This window comes from Lepus europaeus, unplaced genomic scaffold (genome assembly GCF_033115175.1).
Source record: "Lepus europaeus isolate LE1 unplaced genomic scaffold, mLepTim1.pri SCAFFOLD_553, whole genome shotgun sequence".
Lineage (NCBI taxonomy): Eukaryota > Metazoa > Chordata > Mammalia > Lagomorpha > Leporidae > Lepus > Lepus europaeus.
In genome coordinates, this window is record NW_026909432.1 from 1 (window position 1) to 27,219 (window position 27,219).

At 64.3% G+C, this 27,219-nt stretch overlaps 1 protein-coding gene and 13 non-coding genes across 14 annotated transcripts; 7 read left to right on the plus strand and 7 right to left on the minus strand.

The window, feature by feature from the left end:
- Nucleotides 1–3,451: 3,451 nt before the first annotated feature.
- On the plus strand, nt 3,452–6,582 carry LOC133755511 (low affinity immunoglobulin gamma Fc region receptor III-A-like; the record flags this gene model as incomplete). Its single annotated transcript, XM_062185627.1, has 2 exons — nt 3,452–3,730; nt 5,818–6,582. Coding segments are annotated over 2 exons (467 nt in total), but the record flags the coding sequence as incomplete, so codon positions are not given.
- A 1,930-nt stretch (nt 6,583–8,512) lies between these two features.
- TRNAN-GUU (transfer RNA asparagine (anticodon GUU)) lies at nt 8,513–8,586 on the minus strand. Its single transcript has one exon. It is a non-coding gene; the product is annotated as a tRNA-Asn (tRNA).
- Nucleotides 8,587–11,306: 2,720 nt separating this feature from the next.
- TRNAE-CUC (transfer RNA glutamic acid (anticodon CUC)) lies at nt 11,307–11,378 on the plus strand. Its single transcript has one exon. It is a non-coding gene; the product is annotated as a tRNA-Glu (tRNA).
- Nucleotides 11,379–13,416: 2,038 nt separating this feature from the next.
- On the minus strand, nt 13,417–13,487 carry TRNAG-GCC (transfer RNA glycine (anticodon GCC)). The gene has a single exon. It is a non-coding gene; the product is annotated as a tRNA-Gly (tRNA).
- A 1,316-nt stretch (nt 13,488–14,803) lies between these two features.
- TRNAL-CAG (transfer RNA leucine (anticodon CAG)) lies at nt 14,804–14,886 on the minus strand. The gene has a single exon. It is a non-coding gene; the product is annotated as a tRNA-Leu (tRNA).
- Nucleotides 14,887–15,589: 703 nt separating this feature from the next.
- On the plus strand, nt 15,590–15,661 carry TRNAD-GUC (transfer RNA aspartic acid (anticodon GUC)). Its single transcript has one exon. It is a non-coding gene; the product is annotated as a tRNA-Asp (tRNA).
- Nucleotides 15,662–16,298: 637 nt separating this feature from the next.
- On the plus strand, nt 16,299–16,370 carry TRNAG-UCC (transfer RNA glycine (anticodon UCC)). Its single transcript has one exon. It is a non-coding gene; the product is annotated as a tRNA-Gly (tRNA).
- Nucleotides 16,371–18,872: 2,502 nt separating this feature from the next.
- TRNAG-GCC (transfer RNA glycine (anticodon GCC)) lies at nt 18,873–18,943 on the minus strand. The gene has a single exon. It is a non-coding gene; the product is annotated as a tRNA-Gly (tRNA).
- Nucleotides 18,944–20,259: 1,316 nt separating this feature from the next.
- Nucleotides 20,260–20,342, minus strand: TRNAL-CAG (transfer RNA leucine (anticodon CAG)). Its single transcript has one exon. It is a non-coding gene; the product is annotated as a tRNA-Leu (tRNA).
- Nucleotides 20,343–21,045: 703 nt separating this feature from the next.
- Nucleotides 21,046–21,117, plus strand: TRNAD-GUC (transfer RNA aspartic acid (anticodon GUC)). Its single transcript has one exon. It is a non-coding gene; the product is annotated as a tRNA-Asp (tRNA).
- Nucleotides 21,118–21,754: 637 nt separating this feature from the next.
- Nucleotides 21,755–21,826, plus strand: TRNAG-UCC (transfer RNA glycine (anticodon UCC)). Its single transcript has one exon. It is a non-coding gene; the product is annotated as a tRNA-Gly (tRNA).
- A 2,502-nt stretch (nt 21,827–24,328) lies between these two features.
- Nucleotides 24,329–24,399, minus strand: TRNAG-GCC (transfer RNA glycine (anticodon GCC)). The gene has a single exon. It is a non-coding gene; the product is annotated as a tRNA-Gly (tRNA).
- Nucleotides 24,400–25,733: 1,334 nt separating this feature from the next.
- On the minus strand, nt 25,734–25,816 carry TRNAL-CAG (transfer RNA leucine (anticodon CAG)). The gene has a single exon. It is a non-coding gene; the product is annotated as a tRNA-Leu (tRNA).
- Nucleotides 25,817–26,522: 706 nt separating this feature from the next.
- On the plus strand, nt 26,523–26,594 carry TRNAD-GUC (transfer RNA aspartic acid (anticodon GUC)). The gene has a single exon. It is a non-coding gene; the product is annotated as a tRNA-Asp (tRNA).
- The last annotated feature ends 625 nt before the right edge of the window (nt 26,595–27,219 follow it).

Sequence of the window (27,219 nt, forward strand, 5' to 3'; positions counted from 1 at the left end):
CTGGAAGTCAGGGCACGGCACCGATGCTGGCTCCGACACACAGATCCCTAAGCCACTTCCCAAACCACCCCGAATCCCCTGGCGACGTCTCGCCCTTCCCTGCCCGTCATGCCACACTCAGACCTGCCCTGCAGATAAAGCTGGCCATGTCTCCCCGCTCTCAGTGCACGGCTACCGTTGAGCATGGAGTGGGAGTCTGTGTGCTCCTAGCAGCATCCAGGCATCAGGTGCCTGGAGGGGAAATATTTGGAGGCAGGGTCTTCCCTGGTGTCAGCTTGCAAGCCTGGCTCCCCTTCCATGGCTGCCTCATTTGTGCAATGTCTGTGAGTGGAGCAAGCCCGCAGGGAAGGCAGGTGCAGTGGACAGAGGCGGATCTGTAGCCGAGGTTCCGTGAACTGGGCCCATGCAGCTGGGGTGTGTGGCTCCTTTGCCTCTGACCGCCCAGCAGACGCGGCCCTCACTCCCCAGAGCTCCAAGAAGGAAGTCAGTGGCCACCTAAGTCCAAATAAAATGGGAAATTGTCAAGAGGCAGCAATGGAGAAATCAAGCCTAGGATTCCTTGGCCTTGAACTTGCTCTAGATCCTGGCTATAGATGTCAGCCCACAGGCTGCAGTAGCCTTGGCCGTGAGCATGACGGTCACCAGGCGACCTCCTGGTCACCCCGGAGGACTCAGTTCTTGGTGTCTCCCTCTGAGAAGCTCTCTGCACTGGCTCAGGTGCAGTGGCTTTGCTGCACTCTTGCTGGGCTGCAGCTGCTGTCCTCAGCCCGCTGTCACTTACCACAGTGCACTCTGATGACTTCTGAGAAGTGAGCTTCCCGCAAGACTGTGGATTCCGTGAGGGTGGGGACCGTGTGTCTCAGTCATGTGGGCCGCCCAGTGTGCACACTGCCTGCATGTTGTGAGTGCTCAATAGAAAGTCGCTGGCCGAGTGTACGTGTGGACATTCACGGAGTCCATGATCAGACTGACCGGAACAGGTGTGGCCCCCAAAGGCCACCTGACTACCCTTCAGCCATAGCCTAGCCTCTCTCCTCTGAAAACATCAGAGATATATACAGCCATGGCCTTTCTTGGTAATACTGTATCTTTTTTAATAAAATATTTATTGGAAAGAGAGAGAGACAGAGAGAGAGAGAGAGAGAGAAGACAGATGCACACATAGAGAGAGACATAGAGAGTTAGACCCGTTGGTTTATTCCCAAATGCCTGCAGCAACTTGGGCTAGGCCTGACGCAAGCAAGGATGCAGAGATGGGCCTCCCACCTATTGGGGCCATCATCTTCTGCCTCCCAGGGCAGGCACGAGCAGGAACTGCATCTGCAGTAGAATCAGGAGTCGATACAGGCCCTCTGATACAGGCCGCACGTGTCCCAGATGGCAGCTTAGCCCATTATGCCACAATGCCTGCAAAAAATGTTGTATTTGGTAAGAAATAAAGATTACCTTCTGTTCAGTAAATCTTCCTGCTAGAGAGCCTTCATCAAAACATCTCTACCGGTTTGGTTTAGCGTGAGGCAGAAGGCTTTCTAAATTATAGTAAATTTTAGTTTGTCCTTATTATAAAAGTCATTTGGGTTCAACATAACAATATATATGAAAATTGGGCCTGCAGTGGCAGCATCCCACATTGGTGCTGGTTCAAGTCCCAGCTGCTCAGCTTCCAACCCCACTCTCTGCTAATGTGCCTGAGAAAGCAGCAGACGACGGTCCAAGTACTTGAGGCCCTGCCACCCACAGGGGAGGCCCGGATAGAGTTCCAGGCTCCTGGCTTCAACCTGACCCAGCCCTGACTGTAGCGGTCACTTGGGGAGTGAACAAGCAGGTTGCAGATTTCTCTCTCTGTTGCTCCCTGTCTCTATGTAACTCTGCCTTTCAAATAAGCAAACTTTATTATATATATAAACAAATCTTTATATCATATAAATCTTTATTACATATATATGTGTATATATATGTATATATATGTGTGAAAATGGATTTGCTCCCATCCCCTAAGATGATATATAAATGCAAAACTTTCCTTTTTGGTTTTGTTTTTTAAAACATTATTTTGGGGGGGCCAGCACTGTGGCTCAACAGGCTAACCATCTGCCTAGCGGCGCTGGCACACCAGGTTCCAGTCCCTGTCGGGGCGCCGGATTCTGTCCTGGCTGCCCCTCTTCCAGGCCAGCTCTCTGCTATGGCCCGGAAGTGCACTGGAGGATGGCCCGCGGCGGCCATTGGAGGGTGAACCAACGGCAAAGGAAGACCTTTCTCTCTGTCTCTCTCTCTCTCACTGTCCACTCTGCCTGTCAAAAACAAAACAAAAACAAAACAAAAAAACAACAACAACATTATTTTGGAGCCCACATTGTGGCATAGGTTAAATCTCTGCTTGTGACTCCAGTTTCCCATATGGGCACCGTATTGGTTTTTCTTTTGGGGAGTGATTAAAAATATCTATTTGAAAGGCAGAGGTACAGAGAGGGAGCTCTCCCATCTACCAGTTTGCCCCTCAAGTGGCCTCAACAGGTGAAACCAGCAGTCAGGAGCTTCTTCCGGTCTCCCAAGTGAGTGCAGAGGCCCAAGGACTTCTGCTGCTTCCCCAGGTGCATGAGCAAGGAGCAGGATTGGAGGTGGAGCAGCTGGGACTTGAACTGGCGCCCATATGAAAGACTCTGCACAGGTGGTGACCTAATCTGTTAGGGCACAGTGCTGGCCCTCCTTTATAAATATTCTTTATATTCTACCATTTTCACTGATCATTGTCTCGGGAACGCGTTCTCGTGTCACTGTGTTCAGGTGCCTCATCATCTTACATTTCCGGGCCCCTCTTGACCACGACTTCAGGTTCTGAGTCCGACTACTTGGTGGACGGTGGGGGAACAGGTGTCCTGGGGACGTAAGGATTCTCTCTTCTGAAGGCTGTGCTCAGAGATAAGACGCCCTCGCTGAGGCCTGGACGCTTCAGACACCGCCATTATCTCGGGCACCCAGCCCCGCCCCCAACGGTAATACAGCCCCTCCTCCATGGTCCTGCAGCCGCCACCAGGCCACCTTACCCCTGCCTGCTCAGCAGTCATTCAATAGCTCCACAACTGCCTCTTCCTTCTCAAACCCCCCTCTTCTCTAAGGGGCAAATCGGCACTTACAAGGGCGGCGTTCACTGTCTGCTCCAGGACCTGCTGTAGCCCCCGGCCCCTGCCATTGCGGGTCCGGGTCCAGCGCGTAGGCAGCCTGCAGAGGGAGACCCCGGCCTCGCTTCTCAGCCGCCTCAGCGCTCAGCCCTCTGCGCTCTCCTCACCTTCTGACCACGTGGCGGTGTGTCCTCTTCCCGTTAGATGGAAGGCCTTGGTGTGACGTGCGCGCTGGGGCAGGCCAGCTTTTCCCCAAAGGGAGCCAGCGGAGGATGGCCCTGGGGTCCGGCAGTCCGTGTCCCCTTCACAGGAGCTCGCCACGGAGAGCTGAGGCAAGCGGGTGTCTGTGGTTTCAGGCTGGCTGGTGCTCCAGGCCCCGCGGTGGGTGTTCCAGGAAGGGGAGCCCATGCAGCTGAGGTGCCACAGCTGGAAGAACAGGAACCTGCACAAGGTCACCTATCTCCACGATGGCAGAGGCCTGAGGTATTTTCATCGAAATTCCGACCTGCACATTCCAGAAGCCACGCGCAACCACAGTGGCTCCTACTTCTGCAGGGGCCTCATCGGGCACCACAACGTGTCCTCGGAGACTGTGACCATCACTGTTCAAGGTGAGGACCGCTCAGCCCTAGCGAGCCGGGGCCCGTGCGTGGAGCCGGCACTGCCCTCTGGGGAAGGCAGACTTCTCGGCGTGGGTCCCTCCTGAGACCGGCAGGGAGGCCGAAGTGCCTGATGGCGGGGAGGCTTGGCCACTGTGCGTCAGCCTGTTCCTCTCGTGACGCTCAGAGGTGTCATCGACTCTACAGCACGACAGAGGAGCAGAAGCCACAGCTCCTCCCCCATAAGCACACATGTCCTTGCCACAAGCCAAGTCGGGTCCCTATCCTGCTGGCCCATCCCTCCCTGCCCTCCTCAAGGCCCAGCCAAGATGCACCCTGGCCGGAGCCCCTCATCCCCTCGCAGACAGGGCCCAGGCCCGGCTCCGCCCTGCCCCTGACTCACCATGGGCCCGAGGGTGGGACCCCTCATCTGCCTGAGCCTCCTGGGCCTCTCCTGGAGCGGGGCAGTCGGCCTGCGCTGGGCGCCTTTTGCTTGGCACAATGATGCTGGCCGCACCTGGTGACCAGCACGGCGGGCCTGTGCGACGTCGTGGGGTCGCTAATGCTGACTCCACTTACAGGTGACGGAACCGAGGCGCCGTCAATAAACCAATAATAAAGAAAGAAAGGTGGCTCTAAGGCCATGACAAGAGCCCCAGTGCCTGTGTGTTTAGCCACCAGAAAACATGTAGGAATTGGACAGGCTCCAGAACCCTACGACAGAATCTCCGAGTCCCTCGGGAGACACGTCCGGGTCCTGCCGCGCCCCCTCCAGGGGCTGAGACCCAGCGCGCTGTTCCTGGACTTCTGATTCCCAGGAACCTGGAACAAAACGGAAACAGTGAACAGTGTACAATAGCAAATTCTTAAATTTAAAGAGAGGAAGGAGTGTTTCAACATTTCAGAAAACAGTGCCATAATTTGAATTAAAAACAATTTCATTACACTTTAAATTGAAAATAAATGCAGCGGTTGTCAGTGTTTCTAAGGGACTGGCTCCAGACTTCCGCCCCCAATACCAAAGTCTGTGGATGCTTGAGTCTCTTACATTATATTTGCATATAATTTGAGCACATCCTCTCCCATGCTGTAAACCATGGGTGAGGAACCTTCATTCTGTCAAGGGCATTTGGATATTTATAACACCATTCATGGGCCATACAAAGCTACCAACCTAAAAATGAGCTTGCTATGGATGTACTGAATTCCCAGTCCTGCTTGCAGCTGCTTAGGTAGCGCCAGACCAAGTGATTTTGCAGGCCTAATACGGCCCGTGAGCCAGATGTCCCCCATCCCTGCTTTGGATCATCTCTAGATCTCTTCCAACACCTGACTCCAGCTGGATGCTATGTTAATGGCTGTTATCTTGTCTGGTTTAGAGGAAACCAACAAGGAAAAGTCTGTACATGTTCAGTACAGATGCGGTGTTTTCCAATATTTTCTATGTGTGGTTGTTGGAACCACAGATATGGAACCCGCATAGGAAGAGAACCAAGCACCCCTGAATGGTTAGGGGAAGACCAGGCAAATGATGAAGCAAATGGGATGGAATGTGAACACTTAGAATGTGACCAAAGGGTCCATGAGAGTTCTTTACGCAACGCTGGTAAAATGCTTGTTAGAAATCGCATATAAAACCTGAGAGCTTAAACCACGGAAAGGAATGATCCACGAATGTGTCCCAGGTTACAGACGATGCACCTATTTGACAACTTCTCAATTGTCACACAAAAGCCAGCTCCAGCCTGACCTGCTGAACACTCCTGTCGCCTCCCCACCTGGCAAGCAGAGCTGTGGCCCAGGGTTTGGTGACTGTGCCCGCTCGGGGAGCACTAAGCAGGAGTCAGTGGGAGGAAGCACAGGCTTCCCCCAGACACCCCCCCCCCACTCCCTAGAGCCTGTCTCTTGGCAGGTGTAAGGAAGACCCCCCCCCCACTCCCTAGAGCCTGTCTCTTGGCAGGTGTAAGGAAGACCCCCCATTCCCTAGAGCCTGTCTCTTGGCAGGTATAAGGAAGATGGCCCCTGGTGACCTCACTGATGACTCTGCATGTCTGCCTGAATGGCTGTCATTGTTCTCATCTCTCCGCACCTCCTACCAGGTCCAATAAATCCGGTCGTCTCGTCCTCCGTTCTCCCCTGGCACCAGATCGCCTTCTGCCTGGTGATGGGACTCCTGCTTGCAGCGGACACGGGGCTGTACTTCTCCGTGCAGAGAGACCTCCGGAGCTCACATAGAGCAAGGAAGGAGCACACACTGGGGAAGAGCCTGGGCTCTCAGGACAAGTGACCCCTGACCCTGGGGGAAATGAAAGGGCGGTGGCAGCAGAGCTCCCAGTGTCCCTCTGAGTTTGCCATGTCCTCATCCCCACCCGGCATCTCTGCCAGCAGCAGGAAGAGACCCGCAGGGCCCTCCCCAGTGGAAGGAAGAGGCCTGTGATCTCCAAGTGCCAACAGTGATGCCCGGGGGACCCAAATCTCAGAGATTCACGAACCCTCTGTCCAGCCCAACCACTCCCTCACAGCAAATCAGCTCTGGATGGTGACCCTTTAAATGCACAGAAGTCAGTGCTGGCCCTGTGGCTCAGTAGGTTAATCCACTGCACACAGTCATCCCATGTGGCCGCACGTTCTAGTCCCAGCTGCTCCTCTTCTGACCCAGCTCTCTGCTACGGCTTGGGAATGCAGTGAAAGATGGATTAAATGCTTGGGCCCCTGTACCTGTGTGGGAGTCCCAGCTCCTGGCTCTGGATCAGCTCAGCTCCGGCCATTGTGGCCATCTGGGGAGTGAATCAGTGGATGGAAGACCTTTTTCTCTCATTGTCTGTAACTCCACCTCTCAAATAAACAATAAATAAAATCTTTTTTAAAATGCATAGACGTTGCTCCCATACATGGGTAAGTAAATCAGGGAAGGAATGGTTGCAGTGGCACCCAAAGCACAGCTGTTGCAGGTTGCCGGTCAGAGACCCCCAGACGCCCTGCAGACAGAGCGTGGGAGCGGCAGGAGACCTCGGCCAGGCAGCAGAAGGCTGAGAAGGAGCAGGGTGGTCCCAGGCAGGCAGACTTCTCTGAGGAGGAAAGGGGCCTGGGTGGGGACAGGGGACTGGGGGCGGGGTGGGGGGTGGAAAAGAGCACAGCAGCTCGCTGCCCCGGGTTGACCTAAGTGGACAGAGACTTCTCGGTGTCTGGAAGAGAAAGCACAGCAAGGAAGAGGCACCCAGGAGTGCCAGGGAGGAGCAGCCTGGGGCTGAGACACTTTGGGTGTGGGGGGGAGATTAGCGCGAGGACAGGCAAGGACAACGAAACCAGCTTTCCTGCTTCCGCGTGGAATTCAGGTGTAGCTGGGTTCACGGCACTGATGGCACCAAGGTTCGACCACCAATAGCAAAGGTTCTGAGCTCCCCGGAGTTAAGTGATGGCACCGCGTCCCTGGGCAGCCAGCTCCCATGGGGGTGGTGGTTGGGGTGGAGAGGCCATCGTTGCCCACGGAAGAGAGCTGTAGCTCAGCCCTGCTGCTTTACAAGTCGCAAACATGAAGCTCTTTGCAGGGTCTTGCCTGCTGCTCTCACCGAGGTGGACAAAGCCGTGGGAACCAAGCCCGAGCAATCCTCTCTCGCTTTCATTTCTTGATCAAAAGGCCATCAGAGCTTGGCTAAGGTTGATGAGAAGCCCTCTTCCCGCAGCAGCCATTGGCCCACGGGGCGCGTGGATCCGCCAGCGCCCTTTCCACAGCTGCCCAGCGGGTGCTGCGGGGGGTGCAGCCGGCGGCGCGGGTGGGCATCGGAGGGGCTCGGAGCACTGCGGCGGGAGGGGGAAGCCGCGGCCAGGCAGGAGGTGGAGGCCTGGGCCCAGGCAGAGCCACAGCCTGACTGCCTGCGCGGTGCGCTACAAACCGAAGCGATTCGGGGCCATCTGCGACTATTCGGTGAGATTGAGGGCCAGACAGGGGCGTTGGGAAACCACGGCACTCTGCTCTCACGTGTTAGTCTAAGCGCTGAAGATACCAGATGGGCGCAGGCGCCGTCCGTGCAGCAGCTTTCCTTCTAGTGGGAAAGACAGGGCCACAGAGGGGCCGCAGGGCAGCGGCTGGAGCTTCCGTCTGGTGGCGAAGGATGCAGAGCAGTTGGTTAGGCCAAGAGTGGAGAAAGGCCAAGGGTCCCTGGGCCAGGATTTAAAGCCCGAGCCCGGGCAGAAGCGGGCGGTTTGGTCCTGCTGGGATCGCAGGGCCAGGGAGGGACAGGAGACAGTCCCGGGGCCCATCAAGAGGGGCACCGCCTCGGCGCCGACGAAATCGTGTGGGGCCCCGCGAGCCGCGGAGGGAGCTTGAAGACCTGAGGTTTGTCTCCCAGGCCTCTCTGGCCGCAGCCAGGAGGGCGGACGTGAAGGAGAGCTGGAGCCAGGGAGCCAGGGAGGCGGGCGCAGTGAGTGCGGCGGCCCCGGGGGAAGCGAGGATGGGGACGAAGGAGCGCGGTCCCCGACATCCAGGCGCCGACTCCGGGGGTGCGGGCAGCGGGGCGCCGCGGGGCTGATCCCGGGCTCGCTAACTCGTGCTCAGGTGAGAGCTTCCGGGCAAAGTCGGGCCAGACACAGATTTTCATCTTCCTGGTAGCGGCGCCGCCCTCCCTTCCTGCCTTCAGAGTCCTGGAGCCGGCTGGAAGGCGCACTGATGCGAATCAAAACACGAATTGGGAACCTGAGGGCCGGCCCGGGTACCGGAAACCGCACCGGGCAGAGGTCAGAAGTCCCAGAGCGGCCGCGGTCCCCCGGCGCAGGGCTCATAAAAGAGCTCAGCTACGTCCCTGGGTGGGCTCGAACCACCAACCTTTCGGTTAACAGCCGAACGCGCTAACCGATTGCGCCACAGAGACAGGCGGAAAAGTACCTTACCGCCAAGCCAGTTCACTGAAGACGAAATTTCTAGCGTTTTCTTTGTGTGCCAAACTGGGACCTTGAGAGTGACATGGACCCAGCGGGGCCACCACCTTCTTGCCCGGGGCGCGGCTGCTAACCCCGAGTGACTCAGGGCTTTGGTCGGCGTCACCGTCCGCTTAGCTCTGCGCCGGGACCGGCTTCTACCCTGGAGATGCCGAGGAAGGGGGAGCCGCAGACGACGAACAAACGAAGCAACTCCGGGAATCCGAAACGGACGGTCCAGGCGCTCAGCTGCTTTCGCTGTTTGAAGATGAACGCCACTAAGCCTTTTGGCTGATCTACATGATTTTTGTGTTCGTGCGTGTATAATTAGCTTATTTGGGGGAAATTTAAAGATGTCATATCGTGGGTCCAATCGTCTGACAAAAATGTGTCTAGCTAAAGTAACTTCGTGTCGCACAATTAAAGGACAGCGCAGCTGTGGGGTCTTAGCCTCCCGGACAGAACACAAATGCCTGTAACTTAAGGACCCTCGTAGTCACATATCCAGGTCCCAATGTCTGACGGCAGAGACCCCTCCCGCTCTTGTTCCTCCCTCCTCAACTAAGGGATCTTCCTCAGAGCTGGGCCCAACAGCCATTCTTCACATTGCCCAAGTCCCAGGGCCCACGCACAGCCTCCTGCCTCTCTATGTCTCCACCCCCTGCGAAGTGCGCTCCAGCGCAGGTGCGGGTCAGAGTGCAGTGATCCTCAGGGAAGTGAGGATGCTTCAGACATGGGTATGCAGGTGCAGCGGTTACACTCCCTATGCTTGTGTGTGTATATCCCATGAGGGGGACTCAACGTGTTACAGAAAAAAATGGCAATAATAGCCAATTTTCCATGAATTTTTCAATACATCCTTCTATCCTTCTATATATTATGGGGTTTTCTTCCTACTTAAAATTTTGATTTCTTTTCTAGCATTATAATTGAGATATAGTTGTGGATGTGGTTTCTTTCTTTTTTTAAATTAATTGTGCAGTCTGGCCAAATAACATTGGCAACACTATATTGGTAACAAACATATGGTGAACACTTCGTTCAGTTATGAAGTACAGGTTTAGGAAATACTACTTGACATTCAGCATGTTTGTTGGATTAGCAGCAGAAGTCAAAAGTTAATACTTGTCAGGTATTTCTAAATACACAAACATTTCCCATGTTCCACATCCTATGTTTACAATAGTGATTTAAAAGATAGTAAAAAACTATAGAGAGAGAACAGAAGAACTTAGAAAGAATTTAAAATTTGAGGCCAAAAGAAAGTACAAAATTGGCGGGGAGGGGGTGCAGCACTGTGGCATAGTAGGTTAAACATCTGCCTGCGGCACTGGTGCCCAGGAAGACAGTGGAGGATGGACCCCTGCACCCGCATGAGGCCTGGAAGAAGCTCCTGGCTCCTGGCTTCAGATCAGCCCAGCTCTGGCTGTTGTGGCTGTTTGGGGAGTGAAGCAGCAGATGGAAGACTCTCTCTCTCTCTCTCTCTCTCTCTCTCTCTCTCTCTCTCCCTTTTTCTGTCTATAACTCTGCCTCTCAAGTAAATATATAAACCTTTTAAAATTTTTACAAAATTGAGAAGTAAAATAAATCTTTACATATAATCAATAGCAATAACCATAAATGTACAAAACTTCCAAGTTAAAACACACGGTTGTCTTTTAAAATTAATTTTGCTCATTTACAAAAGTGATGTGAAGCCCAAATATTGAGTGGGAAGGGGTGAAAGAGGATTCACCAGGAATACTCTTAACAAAAAGAATTGTGACATAGCTATACAACATCAAACAAAATTAATGCTAAGAAACAGTGCTTCGCTAAGGATGAAGACGATCAGCATGTAATACTGAAAATCAAAAAATATAGCAAAACCGCAATAGTTGTAAAAATTTATGTAGCTATTAAAATAGCAAACAGTATAACAACGTTAAGGAACGTCACAGAGGCAGTAGCAGGTGAGACAGAGAAAAGCCATGAGCAAGGCGGCGTCCAGGAGGGTGGTTGAATCAGGAAAGCATCAAACGGAGAGGTACTGGGCTCCACAGGAATTTGGCCCAGGCAAGGGCAAGGATCAGAGGAGGGTGGGGAATGGGAGCTTGTGCACAGCAAAGCGCCTGCCACGGGTGTGAGTAGGGACAACAGAGCCGCATCTGGGGCTGCGGGCCCAAAAGACCACAAGGGGAGCTGTGTGAGCCTGGAGACCCATAACTCAACTAGGAGGGCCGGGTGCAAGAGGTGCACGGGAAGGGGGTGGAGTGCGAAGAGCAGAAGTTTGCTAGTCTCCTAAATGCACTTTGAGGGGAGGCGAAGCTGCTGGGTGAGGAGGCTCAGCGGGAAGAGGTGAGGTGGCCGGCAGAGCAGTGAGGACGGAAGTGCAGCGCATGGGCCCGAAATGGGTGTCAGGATGGCAGAGGCTAGGAAGCATACTGACCGCTGCGTGGCAGGGCGTGCGCAGGGGTCAGGAGACGGAGGCGCGAGGTGTGTTTCGGAGGTCAGGACGGATGGCGGGCGGGGTCCGGTCTTCGGCTGCCCTGGGCGGGGCAGCCGGGGGTTGGCTGTGGGAGCAGCGAGGCGGGCCAGGCGCTGCCGCCGCCGCCGCTGGCGCTGCCCCTACCCATTGGCAGCCAGGCGCCGGCTGCAGAAGGCAGAGGCCAAGGTCAGGCGCGCAGCCCGACGCTCCCTGGTGGTCTAGTGGTTAGGATTCGGCGCTCTCACCGCCGCGGCCCGGGTTCGATTCCCGGTCAGGGAAGCCTTTCTTCTTCCTCGCCGGGCTGTTGGCGCACGCGCGCGCGCACACATGCCAGCCCGCCGCTCCCGCAGCACAGCCCGCCCACTTTTGCACAAGCGCGCAGCCAACTGCTTGTGCAACGGGGCCACGCCCACCCTCCAAGCCCATGCCCTGCCTGCCCAAGCCCTGCGCCTCTGCCTCCGCGGCCGCCCTCACATCCTTTTCGCCAGCTGCGCCACCTCAGCACCTTCGGCCGCTCCCCACCTCCAGGCTTCTCGCTGTCCCCCTGCTCCCGCGCCTCCCCTGCCCAGTCCCAAGTGCCCCTGCCAGCCTTTCTCCGCCACTCCTGGGCAGCCAGAACACCCCCAACCTAGAAGTGGCCGCGCGCGCGCGTGCGCAAACACACGTCCACGCGCACACCCAGGTCGCCGCAATCCCGGAACAGCCGCTGCCTGCACGCACTCGGGCTCATGTCCTCAGTCACCAGATCACCGCGACCGGCACCAAGCACAGGAGTGCGTGTGCTTCTGCATGCGTGCGCACGCGCGCGCAAACACACACACACACCCACACCCACACCCACACCCACACCCACACCCCGCTGGCTCTCAGCAGACCTAGCACTCCTACCCCCACTCAAGGCAAACTCGCCCCAGCACAGCAAGATGCCTTCTCGGGCTCCCTGCCCTCGCCCTTCTCCACCTGCCTGGGAGTGGCCCGGGCTTCCGTCGCAGCAGCAGTGCCTGTGCCAGGCAAGCCGGCACACACTCTCCCCGGCACACACACACACACACAGAGGCCACGCCTTCTCTCCCTGCCCGTTGGGCCAGGGGCCAGGTGCCATGTGCCATGCCCTCGTGGGCGAGAGTCACCAGCCCAGGGTGCAATTGCTTTGGTTTTCCCACCGTGAGCCAATGGATCCAGGCTCCCAGGTGGGCTTGGGGCTTGAACGCGTGGGAGCTGCCCCAGAGGGGCCCTGCACTTGGCACCCCTCCCCGCCGCCACCCCCCGGGATGCAGGATGCAGGATGCAGGATGCAGGATGCAGATGCGAGACCAGCCGGCTGGAGAGGGCCGGCAAGCTGGAGCCCTGGGCAATGCCGGCGGCTGGCCATAGGTGAGGGAGCCTCCTCCTCCGGGAGGAGGTGGGAGAGGGCTTGCGGACAGCCCCGAGAGCCGAGACGACAGCCAGCCAGTGTGTGGGGACAAGGTGGAGGAGAGGGGAGCGGCACACGCTGGCGTTTCACTGTGGGCTCTCTGTGCACGGGAGGGAACCGACCCCCCAGGTGCGGTCCCCGTCGCGGGGACCCCAGGCGCCACGGAGGTGGTAGCACGTCCCAATCCCCGCCTCATCTCTGAGCTCGCTCTCTCTGCGTCCCGACTGACGCCTCGATCCCTGCATGCGGTTCTCCGCCCTACTCTGTGGCGGCTCGGCCCGCGTCAAGTAGCGGCTCAGGCTCCTTGTGCCCACACAGGGCCTCCAAGGCAAGGGCGGAGCTGCCCAGGCGCTGAGGGCAGGTCTCGGGGGCGACAGGTCGACGGGACTGAGAGGGCAGCGTCTCAGGCGTGGAGCCTCGCGCGCGCAGTGGGTTGGGAGGGGCCCCGCCCCGGGCACTGGGGGCGGTGTGTGGGGGCGCGTGGCAGGGCTGGAGTCGGGTGTCCGTTCTGGTGGCTGGCATGCCAAGCAGCCTAGGGCCAGGGCGTGAGCCCCAAACGGGGGCCGGCATCTGTCCAGCAGTCGTGGAAGGGTGCCAAGGCCAGTGGCGCGATGGCGGTGGTTGTGAGAGCAGGGTGTGGGGAGGCGAAGCGGCGGGGCTTGGCGGCTCAGCGGCCGGAAGTGCAGCGCGTGGGCCCGAAGTGGGTATCAGGAGAGGCAGAGGCTAGGAAGGAGGCAGGGGTGCGAGGGCTGAAGCGCTGGGCTAGGCGGGGTTCGGCGGCCAGTGGGGCTTGGGAGCGCGTGTGGCAAGAGTGCTGGTGCAAGCGTGGGCAGAGAGGCGGCCGAGGGAGCGGCGCGCGCACAGGCCCCGCTGGGGCTGCCCAAGCAAAAGGGGAGCAGGAGCTGCATGGGCCGGGAATCGAACCCGGGCCTCCCGCGTGGCAGGCGAGAATTCTACCACTGAACCACCCATGCACCGTCGGTGGGCGACGCCAGGAGCCGCCACAGGCCCGGAGGCTGATCCCCACGAGCTGCTCCATTGCAGCCGCTTTCCGTGGAGCAGGGCGAGCACGCGCAAGCAGAAGGAGCTGCTCCACGCGCCTCTAGGGCCCAGGATGCTTGGCAAGCTGCATAGAGTTGAGGATGGGCAGAATGGTTGGTTGGGGTGGGTGTGGTGTGGTGTGGTGGTGGTGGTGGTTAGCCTTGGATGGATGGGTAGGGTTTTGGAGGGACACACACACACACACACACAGAGAGAGAGAGAGAGAGAGCACGCTAGAGAGCAAGAGGCAGGCAGAGAGAGAAAGAGAGAGAAGCACAGAGCTTCAGCTCCTGCTGGGTTGTTGTCCGCATCCCAGGGCACGGGGAAGGAGGGGCGCTGGAGCCCAGAGAGAGCCAGGATGCAGCCAGCCAGACCCGGCCCTCTGCCCAGGTCCCCGTCAGAGCAGGTGACTCGGGGCGGGGCCTGTGTTGGTGGGCTGGGGTGTGAGCCACGGCTGCAACAGGAGCACCGGCTGAAGGTGGGTGGCCGGCCGGAGGGTTGGTTGGTCGTGGAGGAGAGCCAACGGGTGCAGCTGGGTGACCGCAGGGTGCCTGGGCCTTCGGCCAGCCACCACCCACTGCCCCGGGTGGTTTTCCCGACTGGTGGGCTCTGTGCCTCCTGAGGCAGCTGTGCTGAGGCCGAGAGAGGCGGGAGCACGGCGTCAGCAAAGGGCTCCGAGGAGCAGGATCCCGGGCAGCGCGCTGTCCCGAGCAGGCAGGCAGGCAGGTAGGCAGGCAGGCAGGGGTGCGCGGCGAGGGCGAGGAGGTGGGACGCGGCCGAAGGGCTCTGCTCTGGGTGGGCTGGCTGCAGACAGGTGTTTCGGGGACGCTCGGGAGGACTCTGGGCGTGCCGCCCGTCGGTTCAGCGCTCTGGGGCTGGCAGGTGGCGGAGAGAGGTGGAGGAGATCTGGGGACTGGGGCTGGGAGGCGGAGGGCCGTGAAGGTGCGGAAGGTAGCGGCAGAGGGTGGCGGGAGAGCAGCGGAGGAGCCAGGAAGACTCGGAGGCAGGTGGGTCCCGAGAAGTGGTGTCGTGGGGAGAGGGGGGCGGGAGTGCCTGCGCGCTCGGGGCTGTGGGCAGAGGGCAGAGGGCGGAAGGCACGGCTGGCCAGTTGGAGCGGGGTCCCTGTGGGAGTGCCACGTGTGGGCCGGCAAGGCGGGGTCTCGCTCGCGACGGCTGGAGAGCCGGAGCGGCCAGCGGCGTGTTGCACGACGGCTGCGAGGCTGGACTGGGCGTGCCAAAAAGGCATGCTTGTCAGGAGTGGGATTCGAACCCACGCCTCCAGGGGAGACTGCGACCTGAACGCAGCGCCTTAGACCGCTCGGCCATCCTGACGGCGGGCCGGGTCGCGGGGCCGTTCCCTTGGCTGGGAGAGCGCGCCCAGGACTGCGGCCTTGGTCGGTCGCGCCGCCTGGGCCGTGGGCTGCGGTGCCAGGGCGCACGCCGCGGGGCGCGCGGGGCCCGGGGCAGCTCCGCTGGCCGGGGCTTGCAGGGCGCCGCTGCCCGCTTCTGGAGGCCGCACGGGGCATCCGGCAGCGCCCCGGGACGCATCGCAGACGCACCTCTCCCGAGCGCTGTGGGCCGGGCCGGGCCGCCCGCTCCTCCCAGCCCCGCCCCCGCCCCCGCTCCCCCGTTCAGCCCCGCCCACCGGGTCGTCCCGGTCCTCCTCCTCCTCCTCCTCCTCCTCCTCCTCTCCCTCTGGGCTTTCCTGGTGGTTCTCTTCCTCCTCTTCCTCCCCGTGCCCCTCCGCTGGCTCTTCTTCCCCCTCCTCTTGCTGCTGCTGCTGCTCTTCCTCATCTTCCTCCTCCTCCTCCCTGGCTTCACCTGGCTCCTCCGGTTGGTTGGTTCTATGCTCCTGGAAGCTACCATGTTGTGGTCCCGGGTCGGGGGTCCACGTGCGGGTGAAGGCAGTAGGTTGTGGGGACCGGGGACGACGGGTGGCGGTTGTCCCTGGAGCCGGTGTGTGGGCGGTGGAGGGCAGGGGTCGGGTGCGGGAGGGCGCAGAGGGGTCGAGGGGACCCGAGGGTAGCTGCCGCCGTCCTCGTTAGTATAGTGGTGAGTATCCCCGCCTGTCACGCGGGAGACCGGGGTTCGATTCCCCGACGGGGAGGCAAGCCGCCCTTTTTAGCCAGGCGGCGCACGCCGGGCCCCGCACTCCGGCCCCCGCGCGCGGAGCACCAGGGGCCGTGTGGCCTGCGGGCCCCGGACACGCACCCGTGTTGGGCGCCCAGGGGTCGCTGCTGCGAGCCGCGCGCGAGGAGTTTTCGGGAGCTTCCGCTCGCCCACCGCCGACAGGGCTTGGTGCGCTGGCTGAGCGGGCGCGGACGAGCCGGGGAGCGAGCCTGCGGGTGCGGTCCGTCGCCTGGCCGGACCCCTGGTGCACGAGGGCTTGGACGAGCCAGCTGAGGGCCGACGCGGACACGGATGCGCGCGCCGCCGGGGCCACGCTGGATCCGGAGGCAGGGGCCCGGGAGTAAGGAGACGTGGAGCCGCTGGGCGGAGGCGGGCGCGGGCGCGGGCGCGTGCGCAGACGGGGAAGCGGCTGGCGTGCGTGTGGATGCGCGAGGGCGCGCGCGTGGATCGGGCAGGCGTGCTGGGCTTGGCAGGCGGGGCGCCGGGCGGCCTTGGGGTGGCAGCGGGCAAGTGCGGGCGAGGCGCCCCGTCGGGGCACGGGGGCGGCGGGCGGCGGGCGGCGGCGCGCTCCGGGCAAGCCGGGCGGCGCGTGGCCAGGCCGCCCGTGGCGAGAGGCGTTGGTGGTATAGTGGTGAGCATAGCTGCCTTCCAAGCAGTTGACCCGGGTTCGATTCCCGGCCAACGCAGCGCGCCCACCTTTTGGCAGAGGCGGGGGTCGTGGCGCTTGGCCGCCCGGCCGCCCAGGTGCGGCGGACTTGGCTGAGCGCTGCGTGGCAGGGCGTGCGCGGGGCCCAAGAACGGAGGCGCGCCGTGTGTTTTGGAGGTCAGGGCGGATGGCGGGCGGGGGCCCGTGGTGGGCTGGCCCGGGCGGGGCAGCCGGGGGTTGGCCGTGGGAGCAGCGCGGCGGGCCAGGCGCTGCCGCCGCCGCCGCCGCTGGCGCTGGCCCTGCCCATTGGCAGCCAGGCGCCGGCTGCAGCGGGCAGAGGCCCAGGCCAGGCGCGCAGCCCGACGCTCCCTGGTGGTCTAGTGGTTAGGATTCGGCGCTCTCACCGCCGCGGCCCGGGTTCCATTCCCTGTCTGGGAAGCCTTTCTTCTTCCTCGCCGGGCTGTTGGTGCACGCGCGCGCGCACACATGCCAGCCCGCCGCTCCCGCAGCACAGCCCGCCCACTTTTGCACAAGCGCGCAACCAACTGCTTGTGCAACGGGGCCACGCCCACCCTCCAAGCCCGTGCCCTGCCGGCGCCAGCCCAAGCCCAAGCCCAAGCCCAAGCCCAAGCCCAAGCCCAAGCCCTGCGCCTCTGCCTCCGCGGCCGCCCTCACGTCCTTTTCGCCAGCTGCGCCACCTCAGCACCTTCGGCCGCTCCCCACCTCCAGGCTTCTCGCTGTCCCCCTGCTCCCGCGCCTCCCCTGCCCAGTCCCAAGTGCCCCTGCCAGCCTTTCTCCGCCACTCCTGGGCAGCCAGAACACCCCCAACCTAGAAGTGGCCGCGCGCGCGCGTGCGCAAACACACGTCCACGCGCACACCCAGGACGCCGCAATCCCGGAACAGCCGCTGCCTGCACGCACTCGGGCTCATGTCCTCAGTCACCAGATCACCGCGACCGGCACCAAGCACAGGAGTGCGTGTGCTTCTGCATGCGTGCGCACGCGCGCGCACACACACCCACACCCACACCCACACCCACACCCACACCCCGCTGGCTCTCAGCAGACCTAGCACTCCTACCCCCACTCAAGGCAAACTCGCCCCAGCACAGCAAGATGCCTTCTCGGGCTCCCTGCCCTCGCCCTTCTCCACCTGCCTGGGAGTGGCCCGGGCTTCCGTCGCAGCAGCAGTGCCTGTGCCAGGCAAGCCGGCACACACTCTCCCCGGCACACACACACACACACACACAGAGGCCACGCCTTCTCTCCCTGCCCGTTGGGCCAGGGGCCAGGTGCCATGTGCCATGCCCTCGTGGGCGAGAGTCACCAGCCCAGGGTGCAATTGCTTTGGTTTTCCCACCGTGAGCCGATGGATCCAGGCTCCCAGGTGGGCTTGGGGCTTGAACGCGTGGGAGCTGCCCCAGAGGGGCCCTGCACTTGGCACCCCTCCCCGCCGCCACCCCCCGGGATGCAGAATGCAGGATGCAGGATGCAGGATGCAGGATGCAGGATGCAGGATGCAGGATGCAGATGCGAGACCAGCCGGCTGGAGAGGGCCGGCAAGCTGGAGCCCTGGGCAATGCCGGCGGCTGGCCATAGGTGAGGGAGCCTCCTCCTCCGGGAGGAGGTGGGAGAGGGCTTGCGGACAGCCCCGAGAGCCGAGACGACAGCCAGCCAGTGTGTGGGGACAAGGTGGAGGAGAGGGGAGCGGCACACGCTGGCGTTTCACTGTGGGCTCTCTGTGCACGGGAGGGAACCGACCCCCCAGGTGCGGTCCCCGTCGCGGGGACCCCAGGCGCCATGGAGGTGGTAGCACGTCCCAATCCCCGCCTCATCTCTGAGCTCGCTCTCTCTGCGTCCCGACTGACGCCTCGATCCCTGCATGCGGTTCTCCGCCCTACTCTGTGGCGGCTCGGCCCGCGTCAAGTAGCGGCTCAGGCTCCTTGTGCCCACACAGGGCCTCCAAGGCAAGGGCGGAGCTGCCCAGGCGCTGAGGGCAGGTCTCGGGGGCGACAGGTCGACGGGACTGAGAGGGCAGCGTCTCAGGCGTGGAGCCTCGCGCGCGCAGTGGGTTGGGAGGGGCCCCGCCCCGGGCACTGGGGGCGGTGTGTGGGGGCGCGTGGCAGGGCTGGAGTCGGGTGTCCGTTCTGGTGGCTGGCATGCCAAGCAGCCTAGGGCCAGGGCGTGAGCCCCAAACGGGGGCCGGCATCTGTCCAGCAGTCGTGGAAGGGTGCCAAGGCCAGTGGCGCGATGGCGGTGGTTGTGAGAGCAGGGTGTGGGGAGGCGAAGCGGCGGGGCTTGGCGGCTCAGCGGCCGGAAGTGCAGCGCGTGGGCCCGAAGTGGGTATCAGGAGAGGCAGAGGCTAGGAAGGAGGCAGGGGTGCGAGGGCTGAAGCGCTGGGCTAGGCGGGGTTCGGCGGCCAGTGGGGCTTGGGAGCGCGTGTGGCAAGAGTGCTGGTGCAAGCGTGGGCAGAGAGGCGGCCGAGGGAGCGGCGCGCGCACAGGCCCCGCTGGGGCTGCCCAAGCAAAAGGGGAGCAGGAGCTGCATGGGCCGGGAATCGAACCCGGGCCTCCCGCGTGGCAGGCGAGAATTCTACCACTGAACCACCCATGCACCGTCGGTGGGCGACGCCAGGAGCCGCCACAGGCCCGGAGGCTGATCCCCACGAGCTGCTCCATTGCAGCCGCTTTCCGTGGAGCAGGGCGAGCACGCGCAAGCAGAAGGAGCTGCTCCACGCGCCTCTAGGGCCCAGGATGCTTGGCAAGCTGCATAGAGTTGAGGATGGGCAGAATGGTTGGTTGGGGTGGGTGTGGTGTGGTGTGGTGGTGGTGGTGGTTAGCCTTGGATGGATGGGTAGGGTTTTGGAGGGACACACACACACACACACAGAGAGAGAGAGAGAGAGAGAGCACGCTAGAGAGCAAGAGGCAGGCAGAGAGAGAAAGAGAGAGAAGCACAGAGCTTCAGCTCCTGCTGGGTTGTTGTCCGCATCCCAGGGCACGGGGAAGGAGGGGCGCTGGAGCCCAGAGAGAGCCAGGATGCAGCCAGCCAGACCCGGCCCTCTGCCCAGGTCCCCGTCAGAGCAGGTGACTCGGGGCGGGGCCTGTGTTGGTGGGCTGGGGTGTGAGCCACGGCTGCAACAGGAGCACCGGCTGAAGGTGGGTGGCCGGCCGGAGGGTTGGTTGGTCGTGGAGGAGAGCCAACGGGTGCAGCTGGGTGACCGCAGGGTGCCTGGGCCTTCGGCCAGCCACCACCCACTGCCCCGGGTGGTTTTCCCGACTGGTGGGCTCTGTGCCTCCTGAGGCAGCTGTGCTGAGGCCGAGAGAGGCGGGAGCACGGCGTCAGCAAAGGGCTCCGAGGAGCAGGATCCCGGGCAGCGCGCTGTCCCGAGCAGGCAGGCAGGCAGGTAGGCAGGCAGGCAGGGGTGCGCGGCGAGGGCGAGGAGGTGGGACGCGGCCGAAGGGCTCTGCTCTGGGTGGGCTGGCTGCAGACAGGTGTTTCGGGGACGCTCGGGAGGACTCTGGGCGTGCCGCCCGTCGGTTCAGCGCTCTGGGGCTGGCAGGTGGCGGAGAGAGGTGGAGGAGATCTGGGGACTGGGGCTGGGAGGCGGAGGGCCGTGAAGGTGCGGAAGGTAGCGGCAGAGGGTGGCGGGAGAGCAGCGGAGGAGCCAGGAAGACTCGGAGGCAGGTGGGTCCCGAGAAGTGGTGTCGTGGGGAGAGGGGGGCGGGAGTGCCTGCGCGCTCGGGGCTGTGGGCAGAGGGCAGAGGGCGGAAGGCACGGCTGGCCAGTTGGAGCGGGGTCCCTGTGGGAGTGCCACGTGTGGGCCGGCAAGGCGGGGTCTCGCTCGCGACGGCTGGAGAGCCGGAGCGGCCAGCGGCGTGTTGCACGACGGCTGCGAGGCTGGACTGGGCGTGCCAAAAAGGCATGCTTGTCAGGAGTGGGATTCGAACCCACGCCTCCAGGGGAGACTGCGACCTGAACGCAGCGCCTTAGACCGCTCGGCCATCCTGACGGCGGGCCGGGTCGCGGGGCCGTTCCCTTGGCTGGGAGAGCGCGCCCAGGACTGCGGCCTTGGTCGGTCGCGCCGCCTGGGCCGTGGGCTGCGGTGCCAGGGCGCACGCCGCGGGGCGCGCGGGGCCCGGGGCAGCTCCGCTGGCCGGGGCTTGCAGGGCGCCGCTGCCCGCTTCTGGAGGCCGCACGGGGCATCCGGCAGCGCCCCGGGACGCATCGCAGACGCACCTCTCCCGAGCGCTGTGGGCCGGGCCGGGCCGCCCGCTCCTCCCAGCCCCGCCCCCGCCCCCGCTCCCCCGTTCAGCCCCGCCCACCGGGTCGTCCCGGTCCTCCTCCTCCTCCTCCTCCTCCTCCTCCTCTCCCTCTGGGCTTTCCTGGTGGTTCTCTTCCTCCTCTTCCTCCCCGTGCCCCTCCGCTGGCTCTTCTTCCCCCTCCTCTTGCTGCTGCTGCTGCTCTTCCTCATCTTCCTCCTCCTCCTCCCTGGCTTCACCTGGCTCCTCCGGTTGGTTGGTTCTATGCTCCTGGAAGCTACCATGTTGTGGTCCCGGGTCGGGGGTCCACGTGCGGGTGAAGGCAGTAGGTTGTGGGGACCGGGGACGACGGGTGGCGGTTGTCCCTGGAGCCGGTGTGTGGGCGGTGGAGGGCAGGGGTCGGGTGCGGGAGGGCGCAGAGGGGTCGAGGGGACCCGAGGGTAGCTGCCGCCGTCCTCGTTAGTATAGTGGTGAGTATCCCCGCCTGTCACGCGGGAGACCGGGGTTCGATTCCCCGACGGGGAGGCAAGCCGCCCTTTTTAGCCAGGCGGCGCACGCCGGGCCCCGCACTCCGGCCCCCGCGCGCGGAGCACCAGGGGCCGTGTGGCCTGCGGGCCCCGGACACGCACCCGTGTTGGGCGCCCAGGGGTCGCTGCTGCGAGCCGCGCGCGAGGAGTTTTCGGGAGCTTCCGCTCGCCCACCGCCGACAGGGCTTGGTGCGCTGGCTGAGCGGGCGCGGACGAGCCGGGGAGCGAGCCTGCGGGTGCGGTCCGTCGCCTGGCCGGACCCCTGGTGCACGAGGGCTTGGACGAGCCAGCTGAGGGCCGACGCGGACACGGATGCGCGCGCCGCCGGGGCCACGCTGGATCCGGAGGCAGGGGCCCGGGAGTAAGGAGACGTGGAGCCGCTGGGCGGAGGCGGGCGCGGGCGCGGGCGCGTGCGCAGACGGGGAAGCGGCTGGCGTGCGTGTGGATGCGCGAGGGCGCGCGCGTGGATCGGGCAGGCGTGCTGGGCTTGGCAGGCGGGGCGCCGGGCGGCCTTGGGGTGGCAGCGGGCAAGTGCGGGCGAGGCGCCCCGTCGGGGCACGGGGGCGGCGGGCGGCGGGCGGCGGCGCGCTCCGGGCAAGCCGGGCGGCGCGTGGCCAGGCCGCCCGTGGCGAGAGGCGTTGGTGGTATAGTGGTGAGCATAGCTGCCTTCCAAGCAGTTGACCCGGGTTCGATTCCCGGCCAACGCAGCGCGCCCACCTTTTGGCAGAGGCGGGGGTCGTGGCGCTTGGCCGCCCGGCCGCCCAGGTGCGGCGGACTTGGCTGAGCGCTGCGTGGCAGGGCGTGCGCGGGGCCCAAGAACGGAGGCGCGCCGTGTGTTTTGGAGGTCAGGGCGGATGGCGGGCGGGGGCCCGTGGTGGGCTGGCCCGGGCGGGGCAGCCGGGGGTTGGCCGTGGGAGCAGCGCGGCGGGCCAGGCGCTGCCGCCGCCGCCGCCGCTGGCGCTGGCCCTGCCCATTGGCAGCCAGGCGCCGGCTGCAGCGGGCAGAGGCCCAGGCCAGGCGCGCAGCCCGACGCTCCCTGGTGGTCTAGTGGTTAGGATTCGGCGCTCTCACCGCCGCGGCCCGGGTTCCATTCCCTGTCTGGGAAGCCTTTCTTCTTCCTCGCCGGGCTGTTGGTGCACGCGCGCGCGCACACATGCCAGCCCGCCGCTCCCGCAGCACAGCCCGCCCACTTTTGCACAAGCGCGCAACCAACTGCTTGTGCAACGGGGCCACGCCCACCCTCCAAGCCCGTGCCCTGCCGGCGCCAGCCCAAGCCCAAGCCCAAGCCCAAGCCCAAGCCCAAGCCCAAGCCCTGCGCCTCTGCCTCCGCGGCCGCCCTCACGTCCTTTTCGCCAGCTGCGCCACCTCAGCACCTTCGGCCGCTCCCCACCTCCAGGCTTCTCGCTGTCCCCCTGCTCCCGCGCCTCCCCTGCCCAGTCCCAAGTGCCCCTGCCAGCCTTTCTCCGCCACTCCTGGGCAGCCAGAACACCCCCAACCTAGAAGTGGCCGCGCGCGCGCGTGCGCAAACACACGTCCACGCGCACACCCAGGACGCCGCAATCCCGGAACAGCCGCTGCCTGCACGCACTCGGGCTCATGTCCTCAGTCACCAGATCACCGCGACCGGCACCAAGCACAGGAGTGCGTGTGCTTCTGCATGCGTGCGCACGCGCGCGCACACACACCCACACCCACACCCACACCCACACCCACACCCCGCTGGCTCTCAGCAGACCTAGCACTCCTACCCCCACTCAAGGCAAACTCGCCCCAGCACAGCAAGATGCCTTCTCGGGCTCCCTGCCCTCGCCCTTCTCCACCTGCCTGGGAGTGGCCCGGGCTTCCGTCGCAGCAGCAGTGCCTGTGCCAGGCAAGCCGGCACACATTCTCCCCGGCACACACACACACACACACACAGAGGCCACGCCTTCTCTCCCTGCCCGTTGGGCCAGGGGCCAGGTGCCATGTGCCATGCCCTCGTGGGCGAGAGTCACCAGCCCAGGGTGCAATTGCTTTGGTTTTCCCACCGTGAGCCGATGGATCCAGGCTCCCAGGTGGGCTTGGGGCTTGAACGCGTGGGAGCTGCCCCAGAGGGGCCCTGCACTTGGCACCCCTCCCCGCCGCCACCCCCCGGGATGCAGAATGCAGGATGCAGGATGCAGGATGCAGGATGCAGGATGCAGGATGCAGGATGCAGATGCGAGACCAGCCGGCTGGAGAGGGCCGGCAAGCTGGAGCCCTGGGCAATGCCGGCGGCTGGCCATAGGTGAGGGAGCCTCCTCCTCCGGGAGGAGGTGGGAGAGGGCTTGCGGACAGCCCCGAGAGCCGAGACGACAGCCAGCCAGTGTGTGGGGACAAGGTGGAGGAGAGGGGAGCGGCACACGCTGGCGTTTCACTGTGGGCTCTCTGTGCACGGGAGGGAACCGACCCCCCAGGTGCGGTCCCCGTCGCGGGGACCCCAGGCGCCATGGAGGTGGTAGCACGTCCCAATCCCCGCCTCATCTCTGAGCTCGCTCTCTCTGCGTCCCGACTGACGCCTCGATCCCTGCATGCGGTTCTCCGCCCTACTCTGTGGCGGCTCGGCCCGCGTCAAGTAGCGGCTCAGGCTCCTTGTGCCCACACAGGGCCTCCAAGGCAAGGGCGGAGCTGCCCAGGCGCTGAGGGCAGGTCTCGGGGGCGACAGGTCGACGGGACTGAGAGGGCAGCGTCTCAGGCGTGGAGCCTCGCGCGCGCAGTGGGTTGGGAGGGGCCCCGCCCCGGGCACTGGGGGCGGTGTGTGGGGGCGCGTGGCAGGGCTGGAGTCGGGTGTCCGTTCTGGTGGCTGGCATGCCAAGCAGCCTAGGGCCAGGGCGTGAGCCCCAAACGGGGGCCGGCATCTGTCCAGCAGTCGTGGAAGGGTGCCAAGGCCAGTGGCGCGATGGCGGTGGTTGTGAGAGCAGGGTGTGGGGAGGCGAAGCGGCGGGGCTTGGCGGCTCAGCGGCCGGAAGTGCAGCGCGTGGGCCCGAAGTGGGTATCAGGAGAGGCAGAGGCTAGGAAGGAGGCAGGGGTGCGAGGGCTGAAGCGCTGGGCTAGGCGGGGTTCGGCGGCCAGTGGGGCTTGGGAGCGCGTGTGGCAAGAGTGCTGGTGCAAGCGTGGGCAGAGAGGCGGCCGAGGGAGCGGCGCGCGCACAGGCCCCGCTGGGGCTGCCCAAGCAAAAGGGGAGCAGGAGCTGCATGGGCCGGGAATCGAACCCGGGCCTCCCGCGTGGCAGGCGAGAATTCTACCACTGAACCACCCATGCACCGTCGGTGGGCGACGCCAGGAGCCGCCACAGGCCCGGAGGCTGATCCCCACGAGCTGCTCCATTGCAGCCGCTTTCCGTGGAGCAGGGCGAGCACGCGCAAGCAGAAGGAGCTGCTCCACGCGCCTCTAGGGCCCAGGATGCTTGGCAAGCTGCATAGAGTTGAGGATGGGCAGAATGGTTGGTTGGGGTGGGTGTGGTGTGGTGTGGTGGTGGTGGTGGTTAGCCTTGGATGGATGGGTAGGGTTTTGGAGGGACACACACACACACACACAGAGAGAGAGAGAGAGAGAGAGAGAGAGAGAGAGAGAGAGCACGCTAGAGAGCAAGAGGCAGGCAGAGAGAGAAAGAGAGAGAAGCACAGAGCTTCAGCTCCTGCTGGGTTGTTGTCCGCATCCCAGGGCACGGGGAAGGAGGGGCGCTGGAGCCCAGAGAGAGCCAGGATGCAGCCAGCCAGACCCGGCCCTCTGCCCAGGTCCCCGTCAGAGCAGGTGACTCGGGGCGGGGCCTGTGTTGGTGGGCTGGGGTGTGAGCCACGGCTGCAACAGGAGCACCGGCTGAAGGTGGGTGGCCGGCCGGAGGGTTGGTTGGTCGTGGAGGAGAGCCAACGGGTGCAGCTGGGTGACCGCAGGGTGCCTGGGCCTTCGGCCAGCCACCACCCACTGCCCCGGGTGGTTTTCCCGACTGGTGGGCTCTGTGCCTCCTGAGGCAGCTGTGCTGAGGCCGAGAGAGGCGGGAGCACGGCGTCAGCAAAGGGCTCCGAGGAGCAGGATCCCGGGCAGCGCGCTGTCCCGAGCAGGCAGGCAGGCAGGTAGGCAGGCAGGCGGGGGTGCGCGGCGAGGGCGAGGAGGTGGGACGCGGCCGAAGGGCTCTGCTCTGGGTGGGCTGGCTGCAGACAGGTGTTTCGGGGACGCTCGGGAGGACTCTGGGCGTGCCGCCCGTCGGTTCAGCGCTCTGGGGCTGGCAGGTGGTGGAGAGAGGTGGAGGAGATCTGGGGACTGGGGCTGGGAGGCGGAGGGCCGTGAAGGTGCGGAAGGTAGCGGCAGAGGGTGGCGGGAGAGCAGCGGAGGAGCCAGGAAGACTCGGAGGCAGGTGGGTCCCGAGGAGTGGTGTCGTGGGGAGAGGGGGGCGGGAGTGCCTGCGCGCTCGGGGCTGTGGGCAGAGGGCAGAGGGCGGAAGGCACGGCTGGCCAGTTGGAGCGGGGTCCCTGTGGGAGTGCCACGTGTGGGCCGGCAAGGCGGGGTCTCGCTCGCGACGGCTGGAGAGCCGGAGCGGCCAGCGGCGTGTTGCACGACGGCTGCGAGGCTGGACTGGGCGTGCCAAAAAGGCATGCTTGTCAGGAGTGGGATTCGAACCCACGCCTCCAGGGGAGACTGCGACCTGAACGCAGCGCCTTAGACCGCTCGGCCATCCTGACGGCGGGCCGGGTCGCGGGGCCGTTCCCTTGGCTGGGAGAGCGCGCCCAGGACTGCGGCCTTGGTCGGTCGCGCCGCCTGGGCCGTGGGCTGCGGTGCCAGGGCGCACGCCGCGGGGCGCGCGGGGCCCGGGGCAGCTCCGCTGGCCGGGGCTTGCAGGGCGCCGCTGCCCGCTTCTGGAGGCCGCACGGGGCATCCGGCAGCGCCCCGGGACGCATCGCAGACGCACCTCTCCCGAGCGCTGTGGGCCGGGCCGGGCCGCCCGCTCCTCCCAGCCCCGCCCCCGCCCCCGCTCCCCCGTTCAGCCCCGCCCACCGGGTCGTCCCGGTCCTCCTCCTCCTCCTCCTCCTCCTCCTCCTCCTCTCCCTCTGGGCTTTCCTGGTGGTTCTCTTCCTCCTCTTCCTCCCCGTGCCCCTCCGCTGGCTCTTCTTCCCCCTCCTCTTGCTGCTGCTGCTGCTCTTCCTCATCTTCCTCCTCCTCCTCCCTGGCTTCACCTGGCTCCTCCGGTTGGTTGGTTCTATGCTCCTGGAAGCTACCATGTTGTGGTCCCGGGTCGGGGGTCCACGTGCGGGTGAAGGCAGTAGGTTGTGGGGACCGGGGACGACGGGTGGCGGTTGTCCCTGGAGCCGGTGTGTGGGCGGTGGAGGGCAGGGGTCGGGTGCGGGAGGGCGCAGAGGGGTCGAGGGGACCCGAGGGTAGCTGCCGCCGTCCTCGTTAGTATAGTGGTGAGTATCCCCGCCTGTCACGCGGGAGACCGGGGTTCGATTCCCCGACGGGGAGGCAAGCCGCCCTTTTTAGCCAGGCGGCGCACGCCGGGCCCCGCACTCCGGCCCCCGCGCGCGGAGCACCAGGGGCCGTGTGGCCTGCGGGCCCCGGACACGCACCCGTGTTGGGCGCCCAGGGGTCGCTGCTGCGAGCCGCGCGCGAGGAGTTTTCGGGAGCTTCCGCTCGCCCACCGCCGACAGGGCTTGGTGCGCTGGCTGAGCGGGCGCGGACGAGCCGGGGAGCGAGCCTGCGGGTGCGGTCCGTCGCCTGGCCGGACCCCTGGTGCACGAGGGCTTGGACGAGCCAGCTGAGGGCCGACGCGGACACGGATGCGCGCGCCGCCGGGGCCACGCTGGATCCGGAGGCAGGGGCCCGGGAGTAAGGAGACGTGGAGCCGCTGGGCGGAGGCGGGCGCGGGCGCGTGCGCAGACGGGGAAGCGGCTGGCGTGCGTGTGGTTGCGCGAGGGCGCGCGCGTGGATCGGGCAGGCGTGCTGGGCTTGGCAGGCGGGGCGCCGGGCGGCCTTGGGGTGGCAGCGGGCAAGTGCGGGCGAGGCGCCCCGTCGGGGCACGGGGGCGGCGGGCGGCGGGCGGCGGCGCGCTCCGGGCAAGCCGGGCGGCGCGTGGCCAGGCCGCCCGTGG